We start from the raw sequence: 20991 nt of genomic DNA on the forward strand, positions 1-20991 counted from the left end.
GAGAAGCAGCGTGGCTCGCGGAAAGAGCCCGGGCTTGGGAGTCAGAAGTCGTGGGTTCGAATCCTGGTTCCGCCCCTTATCAGCTGGGTGGCGAAGCAGCGTGGCTCAGCGGAAAGAGCCCGGGCTTGGGACACAGAGGTCGTGGGTTCGAATCCCGGCTCCGCCCCTTATCAGCTGGGTGGCTTTTTAGAGAAGCAGCGTGGCTCGGCGGAAAGAGCCCGGGCTTGGGACTCAGAGGTCGTGGGTTCGAATGCCGGCTCCGCCCCTTATCAGCTGGGTGGCTTTTTAGAGAAGCAGCGTGGCTCGGCGGAAGGAGCCCAGGCTTGGGAGTCAGAGGTTGTGGGTTCGAATCCTGGTTCCGCCCCTTATCAGCTGGGTGGCTTTTTAGAGAAGCAGCGTGGCTCAGCGGAAAGAGCCCGGGCTTGGGACACAGAGGTCGTGGGTTCGAATCCCGGCTCCGCCCCTTATCAGCTGGGTGGCTTTTTAGAGAAGCAGCGTGGCTCGGCAGAAAGAGCCCGGGCTTGGGACTCAGAGGTCGTGGGTTCGAATGCCGGCTCCGCCCCTTATCAGCTGGGTGGCTTTTTAGAGAAGCAGCGTGGCTCGGCGGAAGGAGCCCAGGCTTGGGAGTCAGAGGTTGTGGGTTCGAATCCCGGCTCCGCCCCTTATCAGCTGGGTGGCTTTTTAGAGAAGCAGCGTGGCTCGGTGGAAAGAGCCCGGGCTTGGGAGTTGGAGGTCGTGGGTTCGAATCCCGGCTCCGCCCCTTATCAGCTGGGTGGCTTTTTAGAGAAGCAGCGTGGCTCGCGGAAAGAGCCCGGGCTTGGGAGTCAGAGGTCGTGGGTTCGAATGCCGGCTCCGCCCCGTATCAGCTGGGTGGCTTTTTAGAGAAGCAGCGTGGCTCGGCGGAAAGAGCCCGGGCTTGGGAGTTGGAGGTCGTGGGTTCGAATCCCGGCTCCGCCCCTTATCAGCTGGGTGGCTTTTTAGAGAAGCAGCGTGGCTCGCGGAAAGAGCCCGGGCTTGGGAGTCAGAAGTCGTGGGTTCGAATCCTGGTTCCGCCCCTTATCAGCTGGGTGGCTTTTTAGAGAAGCAGCGTGGCTCGGCGGAAGGAGCCCAGGCTTGGGAGTCAGAGGTTGTGGGTTCGAATCCCGACTCCGCCCTTTATCAGCTGGGTGGCTTTTTAGAGAAGCAGCGTGGCTCGCGGAAAGAGCCCGGGCTTGGGAGTCAGAAGTCGTGGGTTCGAATCCTGGTTCCGCCCCTTATCAGCTGGGTGGCTTTTTAGAGAAGCAGCGTGGCTCAGCGGAAGGAGCCCAGGCTTGGGAGTCAGAGGTTGTGGGTTCGAATCCCGACTCCGCCCCTTATCAGCTGGGTGGCTTTTTAGAGAAGCAGCGTGGCTCAGCGGAAAGAGCCCGGGCTTGGGACTCAGAGGTCGTGGGTTCGAATCCCGGCTCCGCCCCTTATCAGCTGGGTGGCTTTTTAGAGAAGCAGCGTGGCTCGGCGGAAAGAGCCCGGGCTTGGGACTCAGGGGTCGTGGGTTCGAATCCCGGCTCCGCCCCTTATCAGCTGGGTGGCTTTTTAGAGAAGCAGCGTGGCTTGCGGAAAGAGCCCGGGCTTGGGAGTCGGAGGTCGTGGGTTCGAATGCCGGCCCCGCCCCTTATCAGCTGGGTGGCTATTTAGAGAAGCAGCATGGCTCAGCGGAAAGAGCCTGGGCTTGGGACTCAGGGGTCGTGGGTTCGAATCCCGGCTCCGCCCCTTATCAGCTGGGTGGCTTTTTAGAGAAGCAGCGTGGCTCGGCGGAAAGAGCCCGGGCTTGGGAGTCAGAGGTCGTGGGTTCGAATGCTGGCTCCGCCCCTTGTCAGCTGGGTGACTTTGGGCAAGTCACTTCTCTGGGCCCCAGCTCCCTCATCTGGAAAATGGGGATGAAGACTGGGAACCCCATAGGGAACAACCTGATCACCTTGTAACCTCCCCAGCGCTCAGAACAGTGCTTTGCACATAGTAAGCGCTTAATAAATGTCATTAAAAAAAAAAATCAATCGTATTGATTGAGCGCTTACCGGGTGCAGAGCACTGTACTAAGCGCTTGGGAAGGACAAGTCGGCAACACGTAGGGACGGTCCCTAGGCAACAGCGGGCTCATGATTCTCCTGTCCGATTCGTGTGCTCTTGTGTGTCCCCGCCGCCCCGCCACGCTGGGGGGTCAGGCCAGTACACGACGGGCCGGGGGTCGTCGGGCGTGGGTCTGACGGCGGCGGTGCTGCGGGACCCCGTGAGCGGCGAGCTGACCCTGGAGGGGGGAGCGCTGGTCCTGGCCGACCTGGGCGTCTGCTGCATCGATGAGTTCGACAAGATGGCGGAGGCGGACCGGACGGCCATCCACGAGGTCATGGAGCAGCAGACCATCTCCATCGCCAAGGCGGGCATCCTCACCACCCTCAACGCCCGCTGCTCCATCCTGGCGGCCGCCAACCCGGCCTACGGGCGCTACAATCCGCGCCGCAGCCTGGAGCAGAACGTGCAGCTCCCCGCGGCCCTGCTGTCCCGCTTCGACCTGCTCTGGCTCATCCAGGACCGGCCCGACCGCGACAACGACCTGCGGTGAGACACCCACCCCCTCCCCCCCCTCGGCCCCCAACCCGAAATAGGGACGACGGCATCCGTTCCCAAGCGCTTGGCACGGTGCTCTGCGCACGGTGGGCGCTTGATAAATACCGTTGAATGGACAAATACGGGCCGAGCACCGTTCTGAGCGCTGGGGTGGATACGGGGTCATCAGGTTGTCCCACGCGGGGCTCCCGGTCTTCTAGGCTGTGAGCCCGCTGTTGGGTAGGGACCTCACCGTACCTCGTTCTCGCCCGTCCCGCCATCGACCCCCGGCCCACGTCATCCCCCGGGCCTGGAATGCCCCCAATCCCTCTGCCCATCCGCCGCGCTAGCTCTCTTCCTCCCTTCAAGGCCCCATTGAGAGCTCACCTCCTCCAGGAGGCCTTCCCAGACTGAGCCCCTTCCTTCCTCTCCCCCTCGTCCCCCTCTCCATCCCCCCCATCTTACCTCCTTCCCTTCCCCACAGCACCTGGATAGATGTATATATGTTTGTACAGATTTATTACTCTATTTATTTTACTTGTACATATCTATTCTAGTTATTTTATTTTGTTAGTATGTTTGGTTTTGTTCTCTGTCTCCCCCTTTTAGACTGTGAGCCCACTGTTAGGTAGGGACTGTCTCTAGATGTTGCCAATTTGTGCTTCCCAAGCACTTAGTACAATGCTCTGCACACAGTAAGCGCTCAATAAATACGATTGATGATGATGATGATGGCCGTCTCTATACGTTGCCAACTTGGACTTCCCAAGCGCTTAGAACAGTGCTCTGCACACGGTAAGCGCTCGATAAATACGATTGAATGAATGAATGAATACGGGCCGAGCACCGTTCTAAGCGCTGGGGTGGATACGGGGTCATCAGGTTCTAAGACATCTTCTAGACTGTGAGCCCGCTGTTGGGTAGGGACTGACTGACTTTATATGTTGCCACGTCCTCCCCCGGGCCTGGAATGCCCCCAATCCCTCCGCACCTCTGCCGCGCTAGCTCTCTTCCTCCCTTCAAGGCCCTACTGAGAGCTCACCTCCTCCAGGAGGCCTTCCCACACTGAGCCCCCTTTTTCCTCTCCCCCTCCTCCCCCCTCCATCCCCCCCCGCCTTACCTCCTTCCCTTCCCCACAGCACCTGTATATATGTTTGTACGGATTTATTACTGTATTTTACTTGTACATATCTATTCTATTTTTATTTTATTTTGTTAATATGTTTTGTTGTCTGTCTCCCCCTTCTAGACTGTGAGCCCGCTGTTGGGTAGGGACCGTCTCCATATGTTGCCAACTTGGACTTCCCAAGCGCTTAGTCCAGTGCTCTGCACACAGTAAGCGCTCGATAAATACGATTGATTGATTGATTGAGCCCCACGGGGGACAACCTGATGACCCTGTATCTACCACGGTGCTTGGGCGCTTAACAGATGCCATCGTTACTATCATCATTACCGTCTGCCCACAGCAAGTGATCAATAAATAGTATGTTTGGTTTTGTTGTCTGTCTCCCCCTTTTAGACTGTGAGCCCACTGTTGGGTAGGGACCGTCTCTAGATGTTGCCAACTTGGACTTCCCAAGCGCTTAGTACAGTGCTCTGCACACAGTAAGCACTCAATAAACACGATTGATGATGATGATGATGATGATGATAAATGCCACCGATGGGTCAATTCCTCCCTGCTGCCCACTTCAGTGCCACATGGCCCCCACCCCAACGGGGGCTGGCAGCCCCAGAAGCCCCCCGCCGGGGGTCCGCGGGCCCGGGGCGGGGTCCGCGGGCTGATTTCCTTCCCTCTCCTCTCCCCAACAGGTTGGCCCAACACATCACTTACGTCCACCAGCACAGCCGCCAACCGCCCTCCCAGTTTGAGCCTCTGGATATGAAGCTCATGAGGTGAGAGGAGGGGACGCGTGTGGGTGTCGGGGGCGCTCAGTCAGTCCGTCGTACATACTGGGTGCTTCCTGTGTGTGCGGAGAGCCTGGGAGAGTCTGACATTACCATCTGTACAGTAATAATAATGGCATTTAAACTAAGCACCTGAGAGAGTCCGACATTACCATCTGTAATGTAATGATAATAGTAATGGCATTTATTAAGCGCTTACTATGTGCAAAGCACTGTTCTAAGCATTGTATGTACTGTGTGCGGACTGCCTGGGAGAGTCTGACATTATCATCTGTACTGTAATAATAATGGCATTTTTACTAAGCACCTGAGAGAGTCCAACATTACCATCTGTAATGTAATGATAATAGTAATGGCATTTATTAAGCGCTTACTATGTGCAAAGCACTGTTCTGAGCCTCGTACGTACTGAGCGCTTACTGTGTGCGGAGCGCCTGGGAGAGTCTGACATTACCACCTGTACTGTAGTAATAATAATAATAACGGCATTTATACTAAGCACCTGAGAGAGTCCGACATTACCATCTGTAATGTAATGATAATAGTAATGGCATTTATTAAGCGCTTACTATGTGCAAAGCACTGTTCTGAGCCTCGTACGTACTGAGCGCTTACTGTGTGCGGAGCGCCTGGGAGAGTCTGACATTACCACCTGTACTGTAATAATAATAATAATGGCATTTATACTAAGCACCTGAGAGAGTCCGACATTACCATCTGTAATGTAATGATAATAGTAATGGCATTTATTAAGCGCTTACTATGTGCAAAGCACTGTTCTAAGCATTGTACGTACTGAGCGCTTACTATGTGCAGAGTGCCTGGGAGAGTCTGACATTACCATCTGTACTGTAATAATAATAATGTCATTTTTACTAAGCACCTGAGAGTCCGTCATTACCATCTGTAATGTAATGATAATAGTAATGGCATTTATTAAGCGCTTACTATGTGCAAAGCACTGTTCTAAGCATTGTACGTACTGAGCGCTTACTATGTGCAGAGTGCCTGGGAGAGTCTGACATTACCATCTGTACTGTAATAATAATAATGTCATTTTTACTAAGCACCTGAGAGTCCGTCATTACCATCTGTAATGTAATGATAATAGTAATGGCATTTATTAAGCGCTTACTATGTGCAAAGCACTGTTCTAAGCCTCGTACGTACTGAGTGCTTACTGTGTGCGGAGCGCCTGGGAGAGTCTGACATTACCACCTGTACTGTAATAATAATAATAATGGCATTTATACTAAGCACCTGAGAGTCCAACATTACCATCTGTAATGTAATAATAATAGTAATGGCATTTATTAAGCGCTTATTATGTGCAAAGCACTGTTCTAAGCATTGTATGTACTGAGCGCTTACTGTGTGCGGAGCGCCTGGGAGAGTCTGACACTACCATCTGTACTGTAATAATAATAATAATGGCATTTATACTAAGCACCTGAGAGTCCGACATTACCATCTGTAATGTAATAATAATAGTAATGGCATTTATTCAGCTCTTACTATGTGCAAAGCACTGTTCTAAGCCTTGTACCTACTGAGCGCTTACTGTGTGCGGACTGCCTGGGAGAGTCTGACATTACCATCTGTAATGTAATAATAATAATAATGGCATTTATTAAGTGCTTACTATGTGCAAAGCACTGTTCTAAGTGCTGGGAAGGCTTCTCTGATGTAATGTAGAGAAGCAGAGTGGCTCAGTGGAAAGAGCCCGGGCTTTGGAGTCAGAGGTCATGGGTTCGTATTCCAGCTCTGCAAATTGTCAGCTGGGTGACTTTGGGCAAGTCACTTCACCTCTCTGGGCCTCATCTGTCAAATGGGGATGAAGACTGTGAGCCCCACGAGGGACAACCTGAGCACCTTGTAACCTCCCCAGCGCTTAGAATAGTGCTCTGCACACAGTAAGCGCTTAATAAAGGCAATTATATATATATATATATATATATATATATATATATATATATATATATATATATATATATATATATATATATATATATATATAAAACCCCCGCTCCGCCACTTGTCAGCTGGGTGACTTTGGGCAAGTCGCTTCACTTCTCTGTGCCTCAGTTCCCTCATCTGGAAAATGGGGATGAAGACTGTGAGCCCCCTGTGGGACAACCTGGTCACCTCATAACCTCCCCAGTGCTTTTATATATGTATATATATATGTGTATATATATATATATGTACATATATATGTGTATATATATATACACACACACACACACATATATATATATATGTACATATATATATATATAAATCCCCGCTCCGCCACTTGTCAGCTGGGTGACTTTGGCCAAGTCGCTTCACTTCTCTGCCTCAGTTCCCTCATCTGGAAAATGGGGATGAACACTGAGAGCCCCACGTGGGACAATCTGATCACCTTGTAACCTCCCCAGCACTTAGAGCGGTGCTCTGCACATAGTAAGCGCTTAATAAATGCCATTATATATATATATATATATATATATATATATAAATCCCCGCTCCACCACTTGTCAGCTGGGTGACTTTGGCCAAGTCGCTTCACTTCTCTGCCTCAGTTCCCTCATCTGGAAAATGGGGATGAAGACGGTGAGCCCCCTGTGGGACAACCTGGTCACCTCGTAACCTCCCCAGTGCTTAGAACGGTGCTCTGCACATAGTAAGTGCTTAATAAATGCCATTTTATACATATATATATAAATCCCTGCTCCGCCACTTGTCAGCTGGGTGACTTTGGCCAAGTCGCTTCACTTCTCTGCCTCAGTTCCCTCATCTGTAAAATGGGGATGAAGACGGTGAGCCCCGCGTGGGACAACCTGATGACCTTGTCACCTCCCCAGCGCTTAGAACGGTGCTCTGCCCATAGCAAGCGCTTAATAAATGCCACCCTTATCTGGAAGCTCCTTGGGTGGGGGAGGCGTCCGCCGCCTCGGCGGCGTCCCGCCCCTCCGGGGAGGGTCCCCGCGGGCGGGTTGACGGCTGGCCCGCCCCGGTGCCCCTTCTCCCGCCCCGCAGGCGCTACATCGCCACGTGCCGCGAGAAGCAGCCCGCCGTGCCCGAGGCCTTGGCCGACTACATCACGGCCGCCTACGTGGAGATGCGGCGCGAGTCGTGGGCCGGCAATGACGCCGCCTACACCTCCGCCCGGACCCTGCTGGCCATCCTGCGCCTGGCCACGGCCCTGGTGAGGGCGAGGGCCCACCGCCCGGGGCCACGCCGCGGTCCCCGTTGCCCCCGGCCCCCGCTCCGGTCTCGGGGGCTCCAAAGTGCTGTTTGTGCGGGTAGCGTGGGAATGGGACCTACCGCTGAGCCAGCACTTCCCGGCCCCCCGGACGCTCTCCGCGCCCCCCTGCCCGCCCCCTGCCACCCCCGCCGCCGCCGCCCCCGGCCCGTGTTGAGAGGCGGAGACTCGGGCAACTGCCGGGCGCCGCCTCGGGCATTGCACTTGTCTCGGTCTGCCAGTGCTGGCGCGACTCCGCGCTCGATAAATACGATTGAATGAATACGGGCCGAGTACTGTTCTAAGCGCTGGGGTGGATACGGGGTCATCAGGTTCTATACATCTTCTAGACTGTGAGCCCGCTGTTGGGGAGGGACCGTCTCTGTACGTTGCCAACTTGGACTTCCCCAGCGCTTAGTCCAGTGCTCTGCACACAGTAAGCGCGCGATAAATACGATTAATTGATTGAGCCCCACGGGGGACAACCTGATGACCCGCGGGTCCGGAAGGCGGGCGGCGCTCGGGGCCGGGCCGCCCCCCCTCACCGCCCCGTTGCCCCCAGGCCCGCCTGCGGCTGGTGGACGCGGTGGAGAAGGAGGACGTCAACGAGGCCATGCGGCTCATGGAGATGTCCAAGGATTCGCTGCTGGGGGACAAGGGGCAGGCGGCCAGGTGAGTGGCGGGGAGGGGGACGCCCACCGAGGCGGGGACGCGTGCGCGTGCCCGGCCCTGACCGCCCGTCCCCGCAGGCCGCAGCGGCCGTCGGACGTGATCTTCGCCACGGTGCGGGAGCTGGCGGCCGGGGGCGGGGGCGTGCGGCTGGCCGAGGCCGAGCAGCGCTGCGTGTCCCGCGGCTTCACCCCCGCCCAGTTCCAGGCGGCCCTGGACGAGTACGAAGAGCTCAACGTGTGGCAGGTGAACGCGGCCCGCACCCGCCTCACCTTCGTCTGACGCCCGCCCCGGCCCCCCATCCCTCCCGCGACCCCCACGGTGCCCAATAAAGACGTTTGTGAGAACGGGGCCGCCTCGGCAAGCAGGGACCACGGCGGGAGGGCGGGGGCTGAGGGGGGCACGGCCCCTTTTATTAGCGGCGGCGGGAGGGCGGGCGGGCACGGGGTCCGTCAGAAGAAGAGCCCCCGCATGCGCCGCCCGCTGCCCTGCCGGTCGTAGAGGACGTTGAACTTGTTGACGAACTGGTTCATGGTGTTGCAGGTCTTGGTGACGGTGCCCAGGTAGGCCATGAGCCCCACGTCGTTGCATTGCTGCGGGGGGGGGAGACGGGACGGCACGGGGTGGGGTCGGGGGCCGCCCACCCCCACCCCGGGGCCGCCCGCCCCCCGGCCCGCGCGACTCACGTCGTAGAAGTCCGTCTTAAACTTGTCTGTGCTGAGCACGGGGAGGCAGTGACACAGGGCGTAGGCCTCACGCAGGATCTCGTGGTTGAAGGGCACCTCCCCTGCGGCGGAGGGCGGCTCAGCGGGCGGGGACGGGGGGCAACGGGGGGGGGGGGGGGGGTCCGGCGGGAGGGGAGGGGAAGGGGCTTGTGGAGTACCTGCCTCCGAGGCCTTGACGAACTCCAAGATGAGCTTGACGCGGCTGTGCAGCATCTTGATGGCGCTGTGCTGGGCGATGAGGTGCTCGGCCACTGGGGGACGGAGGCGGGGGGATGGCTCCGTTGACCCCTTCCTTCCCCTCCTCCTCCTCCTCCTCCCCGCGCCCGGCCCTCCCCGCCGCCCCCCGGTTACCGGTGGAGTTCTCCCCGCTGCCCGTGGCCGTCATCCGGGCCACGTGGTCCACCCCGATCCGCTCGGCCTCCTCGGTGGCCAGCGTGTAGGTCAGCTCGGCAAACAGCATGGTGGCCTGGCGGGCCGGGGCGGGGAGGGGGGTCGGTCTCCCTCACGCCCGCCCCCGTGGCGGCGGCCCCCCCCCAACCCCGGCCCCCCGTTACCTCGCCGTTGATGATGTCGATGACGGACTCGAAGACGCTGACCGGGAGCTAATAATAATCACAATGTTGGTATTTGTTAAGCGCTTACTATGTGCCAAGCACTGTTCTAAGCGCTGGGGGAGATACAAGGTCATCAGGTTGTCCCACGCGGGGCTCCCAGTCTTCATCCCCATTTTGCAGATGAGGGAACTGAGGCCCAGAGAAGTGAGGTGACTTGACCAAAGTCACACAGCTGACAAGTGGCGGAGCCGGGATTCAAACCCACGACCTGTGACTCCAAAGCCCGGGCTCTTTCCACTGAGCCACGCTGAGGGGAGGCCGCCGCGGCGGGGGGGGGACACTCACGTCCGTATGCTTGGTCATGGGGTTCAGTTTCAGGAACAGGGGGCTCTCGATAATCTCGCACACCTGGGAGAGAGGAAGAGGAGGAGGAAGGGGGTCGTGACCGCCGCCCCCCTCCTCCGGGCAGGCCGCCGCTCCTCGCTTGGGGGGCACACGGGGCTCTGACCTGCTTGTGGACGTGGATGTCGGAGGGCTCGGGGGGCCCCCCCGATGTGTACCAGCCCAGGAACTCCAGCTCCTTAAACACCTGCTTGACTGGGGAGGAGAAGGGAGTGTTTTGAGCACCCCAGTCGGGTGATCACGGCAGCGGGGAGGCGCTTACTACGATGTAAACCCGAGCTGATCAGGTTGGGCCCCGTCTCCGTGCCCCAGGGGCAGAGACAAAACCTGACTCCTCCTATTATTGCTCCAATCCTGCTCGCACGCTTCACTCTGATGCCAACCTACTCACCGGCCCTCCGGCTATCGTGCCGCCGACCTCTCGCCCTTCTCCAGGGGAAGCAGAAGGGAGGGGTCCACTCGTCCCTATCACCCCCCCAATTTCTTCCACCCCCAATAACAATAAATGATGGCATTTCACCCCCCAATTTCTTCCAACCCCAATAATAATAAATGATGGCATTTCACCCCCCAATTTCTTCCACCCCCAATCATAATAAATAATGATGGCATTTGTTAAGCGCTTACTATGACGATGGCATTTGCTAAGCACTTACTATGTGCAAAGCACTGTTCTAAGTGCTGGGGGGATACAAGGTGATCAGGTTGCCCCACGTGGGGCTCAGTCTTAATGCCCATTTTACAGATGAGGTAACTGAGGCACAGAGAAGTGAGGCGACTCGCCCAAAGTCACACAGCTGACAAGTGGCGGCGCCGGGATTAGAACCCATGACCTCTGGCTCCCAAGCCCGGGCTCTTCCCACTGGGCCACGCTGCTTCTCTTAATTTGTTAAGCGCTTACTACATGCAAAGCACTGTTCTAAGCGCCGGGGGTTGGGGGGGATACAAGGTGATCAGGGTGTCCCACGTGGGGCTCACAGTCTTAATCCCCATTTCCCAGATGAGGGAACTGAGGCTCAGAGAAGTGAAGTGACTTGCCCAAAGTCCCACAGCTGATGGTTGGCGGAGCTGGGATTTGAACCCATGATGCCTGACTCCAAAGCCCAGGCTCTTTCCACTCTAATTATTATTCTCTTATTATTATTAGGCGGGGGCCACCCGGTTCTTTCCCTCCCTCAGCTCCGTCTCCCGCTCCGGCCCCGCCGCAACTCACACTGCTCCTCTTTGGTGTAATAATACTCCTTGTCGATGACGATCTTCTCCTCCACCGTGTGGGACAGCAGCTCGAAGGAATTCATCACCTCGATGTTGCGCCCTTCCTGTCGCCCGATCAGGGCGCCGATCACTAAGGGGGGGGAGGGCATCAGTCAGGGAAAACGGGGGGATCGACACGGCCCGGGGCCTCCCGGGCAATGCCAACTCTTTTACACTGTGAGCCCACTGTTGGGTAGGGACTGTCTCTAGATGTTGCCAATTTGGACTTCCCAAGCGCTTAGTACAGTGCTCTGCACATAGTAAGCGCTCAATAAATACGATTGATGATGATGATGGGACCGACGGGAGCCTTACAGTCCCCCTAGATTGTCGGCTCGACGCGGGCAGGGAATGTGGCCAACCGACTCTGTGACCTTGTAATAATAATAATAATAGCGACGATGGTCTTTGTTAAGTGCTATGGGCCGAGCGCTGGGGTGGATACAATGACGATGGATAATCGATCGTATTTATTGAGCGCTTACTGTGTGCACAGCACTGTACTAAGCGCTTGGGAAGGACAAATTGGCAACATATAGAGACAGTCCCTACCCAACAGTGGGCTCACATTATGCAATAATAACAATAATAATGATGGCATTTGCTAATCGCTTACTATGTGCCAAGCACCGTTCTAAGCACTGGGGAGGTTACAAGGCAATCAGGTTGTCCCACAGGGGGCTCCCAGTCATCATCCCCATTTGGCAGATGAGGCAACTGAGGCCCAGAGAAGTGAAGCGACTTGGCCCAAAGTCACCCAACTGACAATGAGCAGAGCCTGGATTTGAACCCATGACTTCTGGCTCCAAAGCCCGGGCTCTTTCCACTGAGCCACGCTGCTTCTTTTCTATTCTAAGCACTAGATACAAGGTCATCGGGTTGTCCCATGTGGAGCTCACAGTCTTCACCCCCATTTTACAGGTGAGGTCACTGAGGCCCAGAGAAGGGGATCGCCCAAGGTCACAGCAGACAAGTGGCCAACTTGTACTTCCCAAGCACTTAGTCCAGTGCTCTGCACACAGTAAGCGCTCAATAAATACGATTGAATGAATGAATGAAATGGCAGAGCCGGAAGTCGAACCCACATCCTCTGACTCTCGAGCCCGTTGTGGGCAGGGATTGTCTCTCTTTGTTGCTGAATTGTCCTCTCCCAAGCGCATAGTACAGGGCCATGCACACAGCAAGCGCTCAATAAATACGACTGAATAGTGCATGGCTCAGTGGAAAGAGCCCGGGTTTGGGAGAGGTCATGGGTTCAAATCCAGGCTCCGCCACTTGTCAGCTGTGTGACCTCGGGCAAGTCACTTTGCTTCTCTGAGCCTCAGTTCCCTCATCTGCAAAATGGGGATGAAGACCGGGAGCCCCCCCATGGGAAAACCTGATCACCTTGTAACCTCCCCAGCGCTTAGAACAGTGCTTTGCGCATAGTAAGTGTTTAATACGTGCCATTATTAATTCTCTGAGCCTCAGTTCCCTCATCTGTAAAATGGGGACGAGGACTGTGAGCCCCACGTGGGACAACCTCATTACCTTGCATCCTCCCCAGCGCTTGGCACATAGTAAGCACTTAACAAGCACCATATTTTTCTGAGCGCAGGACACTGTCTTAAGCGGTTGGGAAAGTCCAGGGGATTTATTACTCTATTTTATGAATAATGTGCATATGTCGATAATTCTATTAATTCCGATGGTATCGACGCCTGTCTACTTGTTTTGTTGTCTGTCTCCCCACTTCTAGACTGTGAGCCTGTGGCTGGGTAGGGACCGTCTCTCTTTACTGCTGAACTGCCCTTTCCCAAGCGTTTAGCCCAGTGCTGTGCACGCAGTAAGCGCTCCAAAAAAACGATGGAATGAGTGGGCTCTGTTCCCCACCCGGGCGGTAGGGGGCGCTGGGGAGTCGGGGGGGGGGGGGGTCCCCTCACCCCGTACGGGCAGTAGGGGGCGCTGGGGAGTCAGGGAGTCCCCTCACCCCGTATGGGCAGTAGGGGGCGCTGGGGGGGGGGGGGGGGTCAGGTCCTCACCCTGCCTGAGCGGTAGGGGGGCGCTGGGGAGTCAGGGAGTCCCCTCACCCCGTACGGGCAATAGGGGGCGCTGGGGGATCAGGTCCTCACCCTTCCTGAGCGGTAGGGGGCGCTGGGGAGTCAGGGAGTCCCCTCACCCCGTACGGGCCAATAGGGGGCGCTGGGGGGGCGGGGGTCCCCTCACCCCGTATGGGCAGTAGGGGGCGCTGGGGGGGGGGGTCAGGTCCTCACCCTGCCTGAGCTGTAGGGGGCACTGGGGAGTCAGGGAGTCCCCTCACCCCGTATGAGCAATAGGGGGCGCTGGGGGGCCCCTCACCCCATACCGGCGGTAGGGGGCGCTGGGGGGGTCAGGTCCTCACCCTGCCTGAGCGGTAGGGGGGCGCTGGGGGGTCAGGAGGTCCCCTCACCCTGTACGGGCAGTAGGGGGCGCTGGGGGGGTCAGGTCCTCACCCTGCCTGAGCTGTAGGGGGCACTGGGGAGTCAGGGAGTCCCCTCACCCCGTACAGGCAATAGGGGGCGCTGGGGTCCCTCACCCCATACTGGCGGTAGGGGGCGCTGGGGGGTCAGGTCCTCACCCTGCCTGGGCAGTAGGGGGCGCTGGGGTGTCAGGGGGTCCCCTCACCCTGTACGGGCAGTAGGGGGCGCTGGGGGGTCAGGCCCTCACCCTGCCTGAGCTGTAGGGGGCACTGGGGAGTCAGGGAGTCCCCTCACCCCGTACGGGCAATGGGGGTGCTGGGGGGCCCCTCACCCCATACCGGCGGTAGGGGGCCATGGGGGGGGTCAGGTCCTCACCCTGCCTGGGCAGTAGGGGGCGCTGGGGGGTTAGGGGGTCCCCTCACCCCGTACGGGCAGTAGGGGGCGCTGGGGGGTTAGGTCCTCACACTGCCTGAGCGGTAGGGGGCGCTGGGGAGTCAGGGAGTCCCCTCACCCCGTATGGGCAGTAGGGGGGCACTGGGGAGTCAGGTCCTTACCCTGTCTGGGCGGTAGGGGGCTCTGGGGAGTCAGGGGGTCCCCTCACCCTGTACTGGCAGTAGGGGGTGCTGGGGGGTCAGGTCCTCACCCTGCCTGGGCGGTAGGGGGTGCTGGGTGTGTGTGTGTGTGTCAGGGAGTCCCTCACCCTGCCCAGGCGGTAGGGGGCACTGGGGAGTCAGGGGGTCCCCTCACCCCATACTGGCAGTAGGGGGCCCTGGGGGGGGGTCAGGTCCTCACCCTGCCTGGGCAGTAGGGGGCGCTGGGGAGTCAAGGGGTTCCCTCACCCCGTACCGGCGGTAGGGGGCGCTGGGGGGTCAGGGGAGTCCCTCACCCTGCCTGGGTGGTAGGGGGCGCTGCGTGGGTCGGGGGGTCCCTCACCCCACCTGGTCAGTAGGGGGTGCTGGGGAGTCAGGGGAGTCCCTCACCCTGCCCGGGCGGTAGGCGGCACTGTAGCAGTCAGAGGATCCCTCACTCTGCCCGGGCAGTAGGGGGGTGCTAGGACAGTCCCTCACCCTGCCCGGGCGGTAGGGGGCGCTGGGGGGGGGGGGTCAGGTCATCACCCTGCCCGGGCGGTAGGGGGCGCTGGGGAGTCGGGGGGGGTCCCCTCACCCTGCCCGGGCGGTAGGGGGCGCTGCGGGGGCTGTCAGGGGCGAGTGGTCCTCACCCTGCACGGGCCGGCCCTCCTGGGAGCGCATGCGGATCCAGTGGTCGGAGATGTTGAGGATGACGAGCGGGTGCAGGGCCACCGACACGCTGCCCGTCACCCCGGCGGCCATCACGCTGGGGACCGCTGGGGCCCGCAGGGAGACATGGCCGGGGGCTGTCAGCGGGTCGGCCGGACCCCATGCCCGCTTCGGGGCGCACGAGGGCCCCGACCCTCAGGGCGCATGCGCCACACACACCCCCCCCCACGCACGCCGGCCCCGCCCTTCGCCGCACGCGTGCGCCATCCCTCCACGCGCATGCGCCCCCCACCCCCCAGCACGCGCCGGCCCCGCCCCCACCCCGCCTCCCCTTCCCTGGCGCGGCGCGGCGCGGGCCCTTAGGGGTTTTCCCCCGGCCCGGGCCCGGCGAGGCCCCCGGGGAGCGGCCCCCGCTACCTGCTGCATCCACCTCCATCCCGCTGCTCCCGCACGACCCGTTCGCTGCAGCCGCCGCCGCTGCCGCCGCCGCCGCCATCTTCCCCGCGTCCTCCGGCGCCGGGGCCGAGCCCGTCCCCCTCCGTCCCCCCCCCATGGAGCTCCCGCCGCCTCCCGGCCGCCGTACAGCCGCCCGCGAGCATGCGCACTGCGCGCCCGGAAGGGGGCGGTGTCGCGGAGAGGGAGGGGGGCCCCCCCTCCGGGCGGTGCGGCGCATGCGCGCGGGCGTCGGAGACGGAGCATGCGCAGGGGCGCCCATTCGGCGCCGCTTTGGAGCCGCGCCTCGTTCATTCAATCATTCGCAATAATCATTCATTCAGTCGTATTTATTGACCGCTTACTGTGTGCATTCATTCAATCGTTTTTATTGAGCGCTTACTGTGTGCGTTCATTCGTTCATTCAATCGTTTTTACTGATGGCTTACTGTTTGCATTCATTCATTCAATCGTTTTTATTGAGCGCTTACTGTGTGCATTCATTCATTCAATCGTATTTATTGAGCGCTTACTGTGTGCATTCATTCATTCAATCGTATTTATTGAGCGCTTACTGTGTGCATTCATTCATTCAATCGTATTTATTGAGCGCTTACTGTGTGCATTCACTCATTCATTCAATCGTTTTTATTGAGGGCTTACTGTGTGCATTTATTCATTCATTCATTCAATCGTTTCTATTGAGCGCTTACTGTGCATTCACTCATTCAGTGGTATTTATTGAGCGCTTACTGTGTGCACTCACTCATTCATTCAATCGTTTTTATTGAGGGCTTACTGTGTACATTCATTCAATCGTTTTTACTGAGGGCTTACTGTGTGCATTCATTCAATCGTTTTTATTGAGCGCTTACTGTGTGCATTCATTCATTCACTCGTTTTTATTGAGCCCGTACTGTCTGCATTCATTCATTCATTCAATTGTTTTTACTGAGGGCTTGCTATTTGCATTCATTCATTCAATCGTTTTTATTGAGCGCTTACTGTGCATTCATTCATTCACTCGTTTTTATTGAACGCTTACTGTGTGTATTCATTCATTCATTCAATCATTTTTATTGAGCGCTTACTGTGCTCATTCATGCATTCAATGGTATTTATTGAGCGCTTACTGTGTGCATTCATTCATTCAATCATCGTTTTTATTGAGCACTTACTGTGTGCATTCATTCATTCATTCATTCAATCGTTTTTATTGAGCGCTTACTGTGTGCATTCATTCATTCAATCGTTTTTATTGAGCGCTTACTGTGTGCATTCATTCATTCACTCGTTTTTATTGAACGCTTACTGTGTGCATTCATTCATTCATTCAATCATTTTTATTGAGCGCTTACTGTGCTCATTCATGCATTCAATGGTATTTATTGAGCGCTTACTGTGTGCATTCATTCATTCAATCATCGTTTTTATTGAGCACTTACTGTGTGCATTCATTCATTCATTCATTCAATCGTTTTTATTGAGCGCTTACTGTGTGCATTCATTCATTCAATCGTTTTTATTGAGCGCTTACTGTGTGCATTCATTCATTCAATCGTTTTTATTGAGTGCTTACTGTGTGCATTCATTCATTCAATTGTATTTATTGAACGCTTACTGTGTGCAGAGCACTGTACTAAGCGCTTGGGAAGTACAAGTTGGCAGCATATAGAGACAGTCCCTACCCAACAGCGGGCTCACAGTCCAGCATTTAATAAGCGCTTACTATGTACAATGCACTGTTCTAAGTGCTGGGGAGGTTGTCCCACGGGGGGGCTCACAGTCTTCATGCCAATTTGCCCGATGAGGGAACTGAGGCCCAGAGAAGTGAAGTGACTTGCCCAAAGTCACCCAGCTGGCAATTGGCGGAGCTGGGATTTGAACCCATGACCTCAGACTCCAAAGCCTAGGCTCTTTCCACTGAGCCACACTGCTTCTCGTGTATAATGATGGTATTTATTAAGCACTTACTATGTGCCAAGCACTGTTCTAAGTGCTGCGGGGGGGGGTACAAGGTAATCAGGTTATCCCACAGGGGACTCACAGTCTTTTACAGATGAGGGAACTGAGGCACAGATAATATAATAATAATAATAATAATAATGACATTTATTAAGCACTTACTATGTGCAAAGCACTGTTCTAAGCACTGGGGAGGTTACAAGGTGATCAGGTTGTCCCACAGTGGGCTCACAGTTTTAATCCCCATTTTACAGCTGAGATCACTGAGGCACAGAAAAGTTGTGACTTGCCCAAAGTCACACAGCTGACAAGTGTCAGAGTCGGAATTTGAACGCATGACCCCTGACTCCAAAGCCCGGGCTCTTTCCACTGAGCCAAGAGAAGTTAAGTGACTTGCCCAAAGTCACACAGCTGACAGTTGGTGGAGCCGGGATTTGAACTGTGAACTTCTAGACTGTGAGCCCGCTGTTGGGTAGGGACCGTCTCCATATGTTGCCAACTTGGACTTCCCAAGCGCTTAGTCCAGTGCTCTGCACACAGTAAGCGCTCAATAAATACGATTGAATGAATGAATGAATGAATCTCCTCGCCAAATCCAACGGCCTCTGCTCCATCCTAATCCTCCTCGACCTCTCAGCTGCCTTCAACGCTGCGGCCCACCCCCTTCTCCTGAAAAGCGTATCCAACCTCGGCTTCACTGACTCCGTCCTCTCCCGGTTCTCCTCTTATCTCTCTGGCCGTTCATTCTCAGTCTCTTTCACGGGCTCCTCCTCTGCCTCCCACCCCCTAACTGGGGTTGGGGGTGTCCCTCAAGGTTCCTATCTGGGTCCCCTTTTATCCTCCATCTACTCCCACTCCTTTGGAGAACTCACTTGGTCCCACGGCTTCAACTACCACCTCTGTGTGGATGATTCCCAAATCTCCATCTCCTCCCCTGATCTCTCTCCCTCTCTGCAGTTTTATATATCTCCTCCTGCCTCCAAGACATCTCTACTTGGATGTCCCGCCGCCACCTCAAACTTAACGTGTCCCAAAAGAACTCCTCATGCTCCCACGGCTTCAACTACCACCTCTGTGTGGATGATTCCCAAATCTCCATCTCCTCCCCGATCTCTCTCCCTCTCTGCTGTTTTACATCTCCTCCTGCCTCCAAGACATCTCTACTTGGATGTCCCGCCGTCACCTCAAATTTAACATGTCCCCAAAGAACTCCTCATCTTCCCACCCAATCCCCATCCTTCCCCTGACTCCCCCATCGCTGTAGACATCACCGCCATCCTTTCTGTCCCACCTCGGCCTTATCCTTGACCCCTCTCTCTCATTCAACCCACACATTCAATCCATCACTGAATCCTGTCGGTTCGACCTTCACAACGGCGCTAAAATCCGCCCTTTCCTCTCCATCCAAACTGCTACTACGTCAATCCAAGAATTCAACCTATCCCGCCTTGATGACTGTATCGGCCTCCTTCCTGACCTTCCTGCCGCCTGTCTCTCCCCACTCCAGTCCATACTTCACACTGCTGCCCGGATCATTTGCCTAGAAAAACCTTCGATCTATTTATTTCTGTTAATTTAATTTAATTAATTTCATTTCATTTCATTTCTGTTAATTTATTTTAATGATGGCGTTTATTCAGCGCTTACTATGTGCAAAGCACCGTTCTAAGCGCTGGGGAGGTTACAAGGCGATCAGGTGGTCCTACAGGGGGCTCGCAGTCTTCATCCCCCATCTTACCTCCTTCCCTTCCCCACAGCACCTGCATATAGGTATATATGTCTGTACATATTTATTACTCTATTTATCTTACTTGTACATATCTATTCTATTTATTTTATTTTGTTAGTATGCTTGGTTTTGTTCTCTGTCTCCCCCTTTTAGACTGTGAGCCCACTGTTGGGCAGGGTCTGTCTCTATATGTTGCCAATTTGTACTTCCCAAGCGCTTAGTACAGTGCTCTGCACATAGTAAGTGCTCAATAAATATGATTGATGATGATGATAATCCCCATTTTCCAGATGAGGTCACTGAGGCCCAGAGAAGTGAAGTGACTTGCCCGAAGTCACACAGCTGACAGTTGGCAGCTGTTTCTCTCCCCCTCTAGACTGTCAGCTCGTTGTGACTTTTAGATTGTGAGCCCACTGTTCGGTAGAGACTGTCTCTATATGTTGCCAACTTGTACTTCCCAAGCGCTTAGTACAGTGCTCTGCACACAGGAAGCGCTCAATAAATACGATTGATTGATTGATCGATTGTGGGCTGGGAATGTGTCTGTTCCATTGTACTCTTCCAAGCGCTTAGTCCAGTGCTCTGCACACAGTAAGCACTCAATAAATACGATTGATTGATTGACGGATCCACCTGCCACAGGTGTTTCTCCTAGCCGAGTTCTGGCCACGGCCCAAGTGCTGATCTCCCGCTCCTCGTCGCCTCATTTCTTCCCGCGTGCTCCTCCTTTCATTCATTCAATCGGATTTATGGAGCGCTGACTGGACGCGGAGCACTGGACTAACCGCTTCGAAAGTCCAATACAGCAATAAAGAGTGACAGTCCCTGCCCACAACGGGCTCACAGTCTGGGAGTGGGGGCGGGGGAGACAGACATCAATACAAGGAAACAGGCATCAGTATAAATAAATGGAATTATAGACATATACCTGTAGACATAAGGCCTGTGGGGCGGGAAGAGCAAAGGGAGCGAGTCACGGTGACGCGGAAGGGATTGGGAGCTGAGGAGAAGTGGGACTTTTTACCTGGGAAGGCCTCTGGGGAGAGGAGATGGGCCTTCAGGAGGGCTTTGAATGGGGGGAGAGTCATTGCCTGGAGGATTTGAGGAGGGAGGGTGTACCAGGCCACAGGTAAGCCAATGGTGTAGGTGTTTTGGTTTGACACAGAGGTGGATGGACAACCACTGGAGATTTTCGAAGAAAGGGGTGACGTGCCCTGAACGTTTCCGTAGAAGGATAATCCGGGTAGTGAAGTGAAGAGTCAAGCAAAAGCTTCTCACTCTTGACTTCAAAGCTGTCCATCCCCTCTCCCCCTCCTACCTCCCCTCCCTTCTGTCCTTCTCCAGCCCAGCCCGCACCCTCCGCTCCTCTGCCACTAATCTCCTCACTGTGCCTCGTTCTCATCTGTCCCGCCGTCGACCCCCGGCCCACGTCTTGCCCCTGGCCTGGAATGCCCTCCCTCCTCAAATCCACCAAACAATCACACTTCCTTCAAAGCCCTACTGAAGGCTCACCTCCTCCAGGAGGCCTTCCCAGACTAAGCCTCCCTTTTCCCCAGCTCCCCTGACATCGCCCCGACTGGCTCCCTTCGGTCTGCCCCCCTCCCCGCCCCACAGCATTTGTGTATATATATATTTGCATATATATATATGTACATATCTATCAATCAATCAATCAATCAGTAAACCGTATTGAGCGCTTACTGTGTGCAGAGCACTGTACTAAGCGCTTGGGAAGTACAAGTTGGCAACATATTCTATTTATTTATATTAATGCATGTTTCTCCTTCCCTTCCCCACAGCACCTGTATATATGTATATATGTTTGTACATATTTATTGCTCTATTTATTTATTTTTCTTGTAATATCT

The 20991-nt window shown here is 55.7% G+C and overlaps 2 protein-coding genes across 2 annotated transcripts in view; one reads left to right on the forward strand and one right to left on the reverse strand.

Moving 5' to 3' along the window:
- MCM7 (minichromosome maintenance complex component 7) overlaps window positions 1-8733 on the forward strand; it is a 26485-nt gene extending 17752 nt beyond the window's left edge. The window contains exons 11-15 of the mRNA XM_038768295.1: window positions 2199-2592; window positions 4396-4479; window positions 7513-7681; window positions 8280-8389; window positions 8467-8733. Of these exons, the coding sequence (XP_038624223.1) occupies window positions 2199-2592; window positions 4396-4479; window positions 7513-7681; window positions 8280-8389; window positions 8467-8668 (959 nt within the window). The 3' untranslated portion in view covers window positions 8669-8733. The remainder of the gene's footprint in view (window positions 1-2198; window positions 2593-4395; window positions 4480-7512; window positions 7682-8279; window positions 8390-8466) is intronic.
- Window positions 8734-8810: 77 nt separating this feature from the next.
- COPS6 (COP9 signalosome subunit 6) lies at window positions 8811-15523 on the reverse strand. The gene is made up of 10 exons (XM_038768311.1): window positions 15415-15523; window positions 14979-15104; window positions 11281-11412; window positions 10174-10262; window positions 10011-10073; window positions 9666-9713; window positions 9463-9577; window positions 9270-9362; window positions 9073-9173; window positions 8811-8979 (listed from the first exon to the last, which is right to left on the reverse strand). The coding sequence occupies exons 1-10, from the start codon at window positions 15491-15493 to the stop codon at window positions 8839-8841; spliced, it is 987 nt and encodes a 328-aa protein (XP_038624239.1). The 5' UTR covers window positions 15494-15523; the 3' UTR covers window positions 8811-8838.
- Window positions 15524-20991: the final 5468 nt, after the last annotated feature.

This window comes from Tachyglossus aculeatus, chromosome Y4 (assembly GCF_015852505.1).
Source record: "Tachyglossus aculeatus isolate mTacAcu1 chromosome Y4, mTacAcu1.pri, whole genome shotgun sequence".
In the NCBI taxonomy this organism is placed as follows: Eukaryota; Metazoa; Chordata; class Mammalia; order Monotremata; family Tachyglossidae; genus Tachyglossus; species Tachyglossus aculeatus.

Coding starts and splice junctions, on each gene's coding strand:
- COPS6 (XM_038768311.1), bottom strand. CDS start 15,493: ATGGCGGCGGCGGCGGCAGCGGCGGCGGCTGCAGCGAACGGGTCGTGC. Junction 9,578..9,665: donor TCGACATCATCAACGGCGAG/GTAACGGGGGGC, acceptor CCGGCCCGCCAG/GCCACCATGCTGTTTGCCGA. Junction 8,980..9,072: donor TTAAGACGGACTTCTACGAC/GTGAGTCGCGCG, acceptor CCCCCCCCGCAG/CAATGCAACGACGTGGGGCT.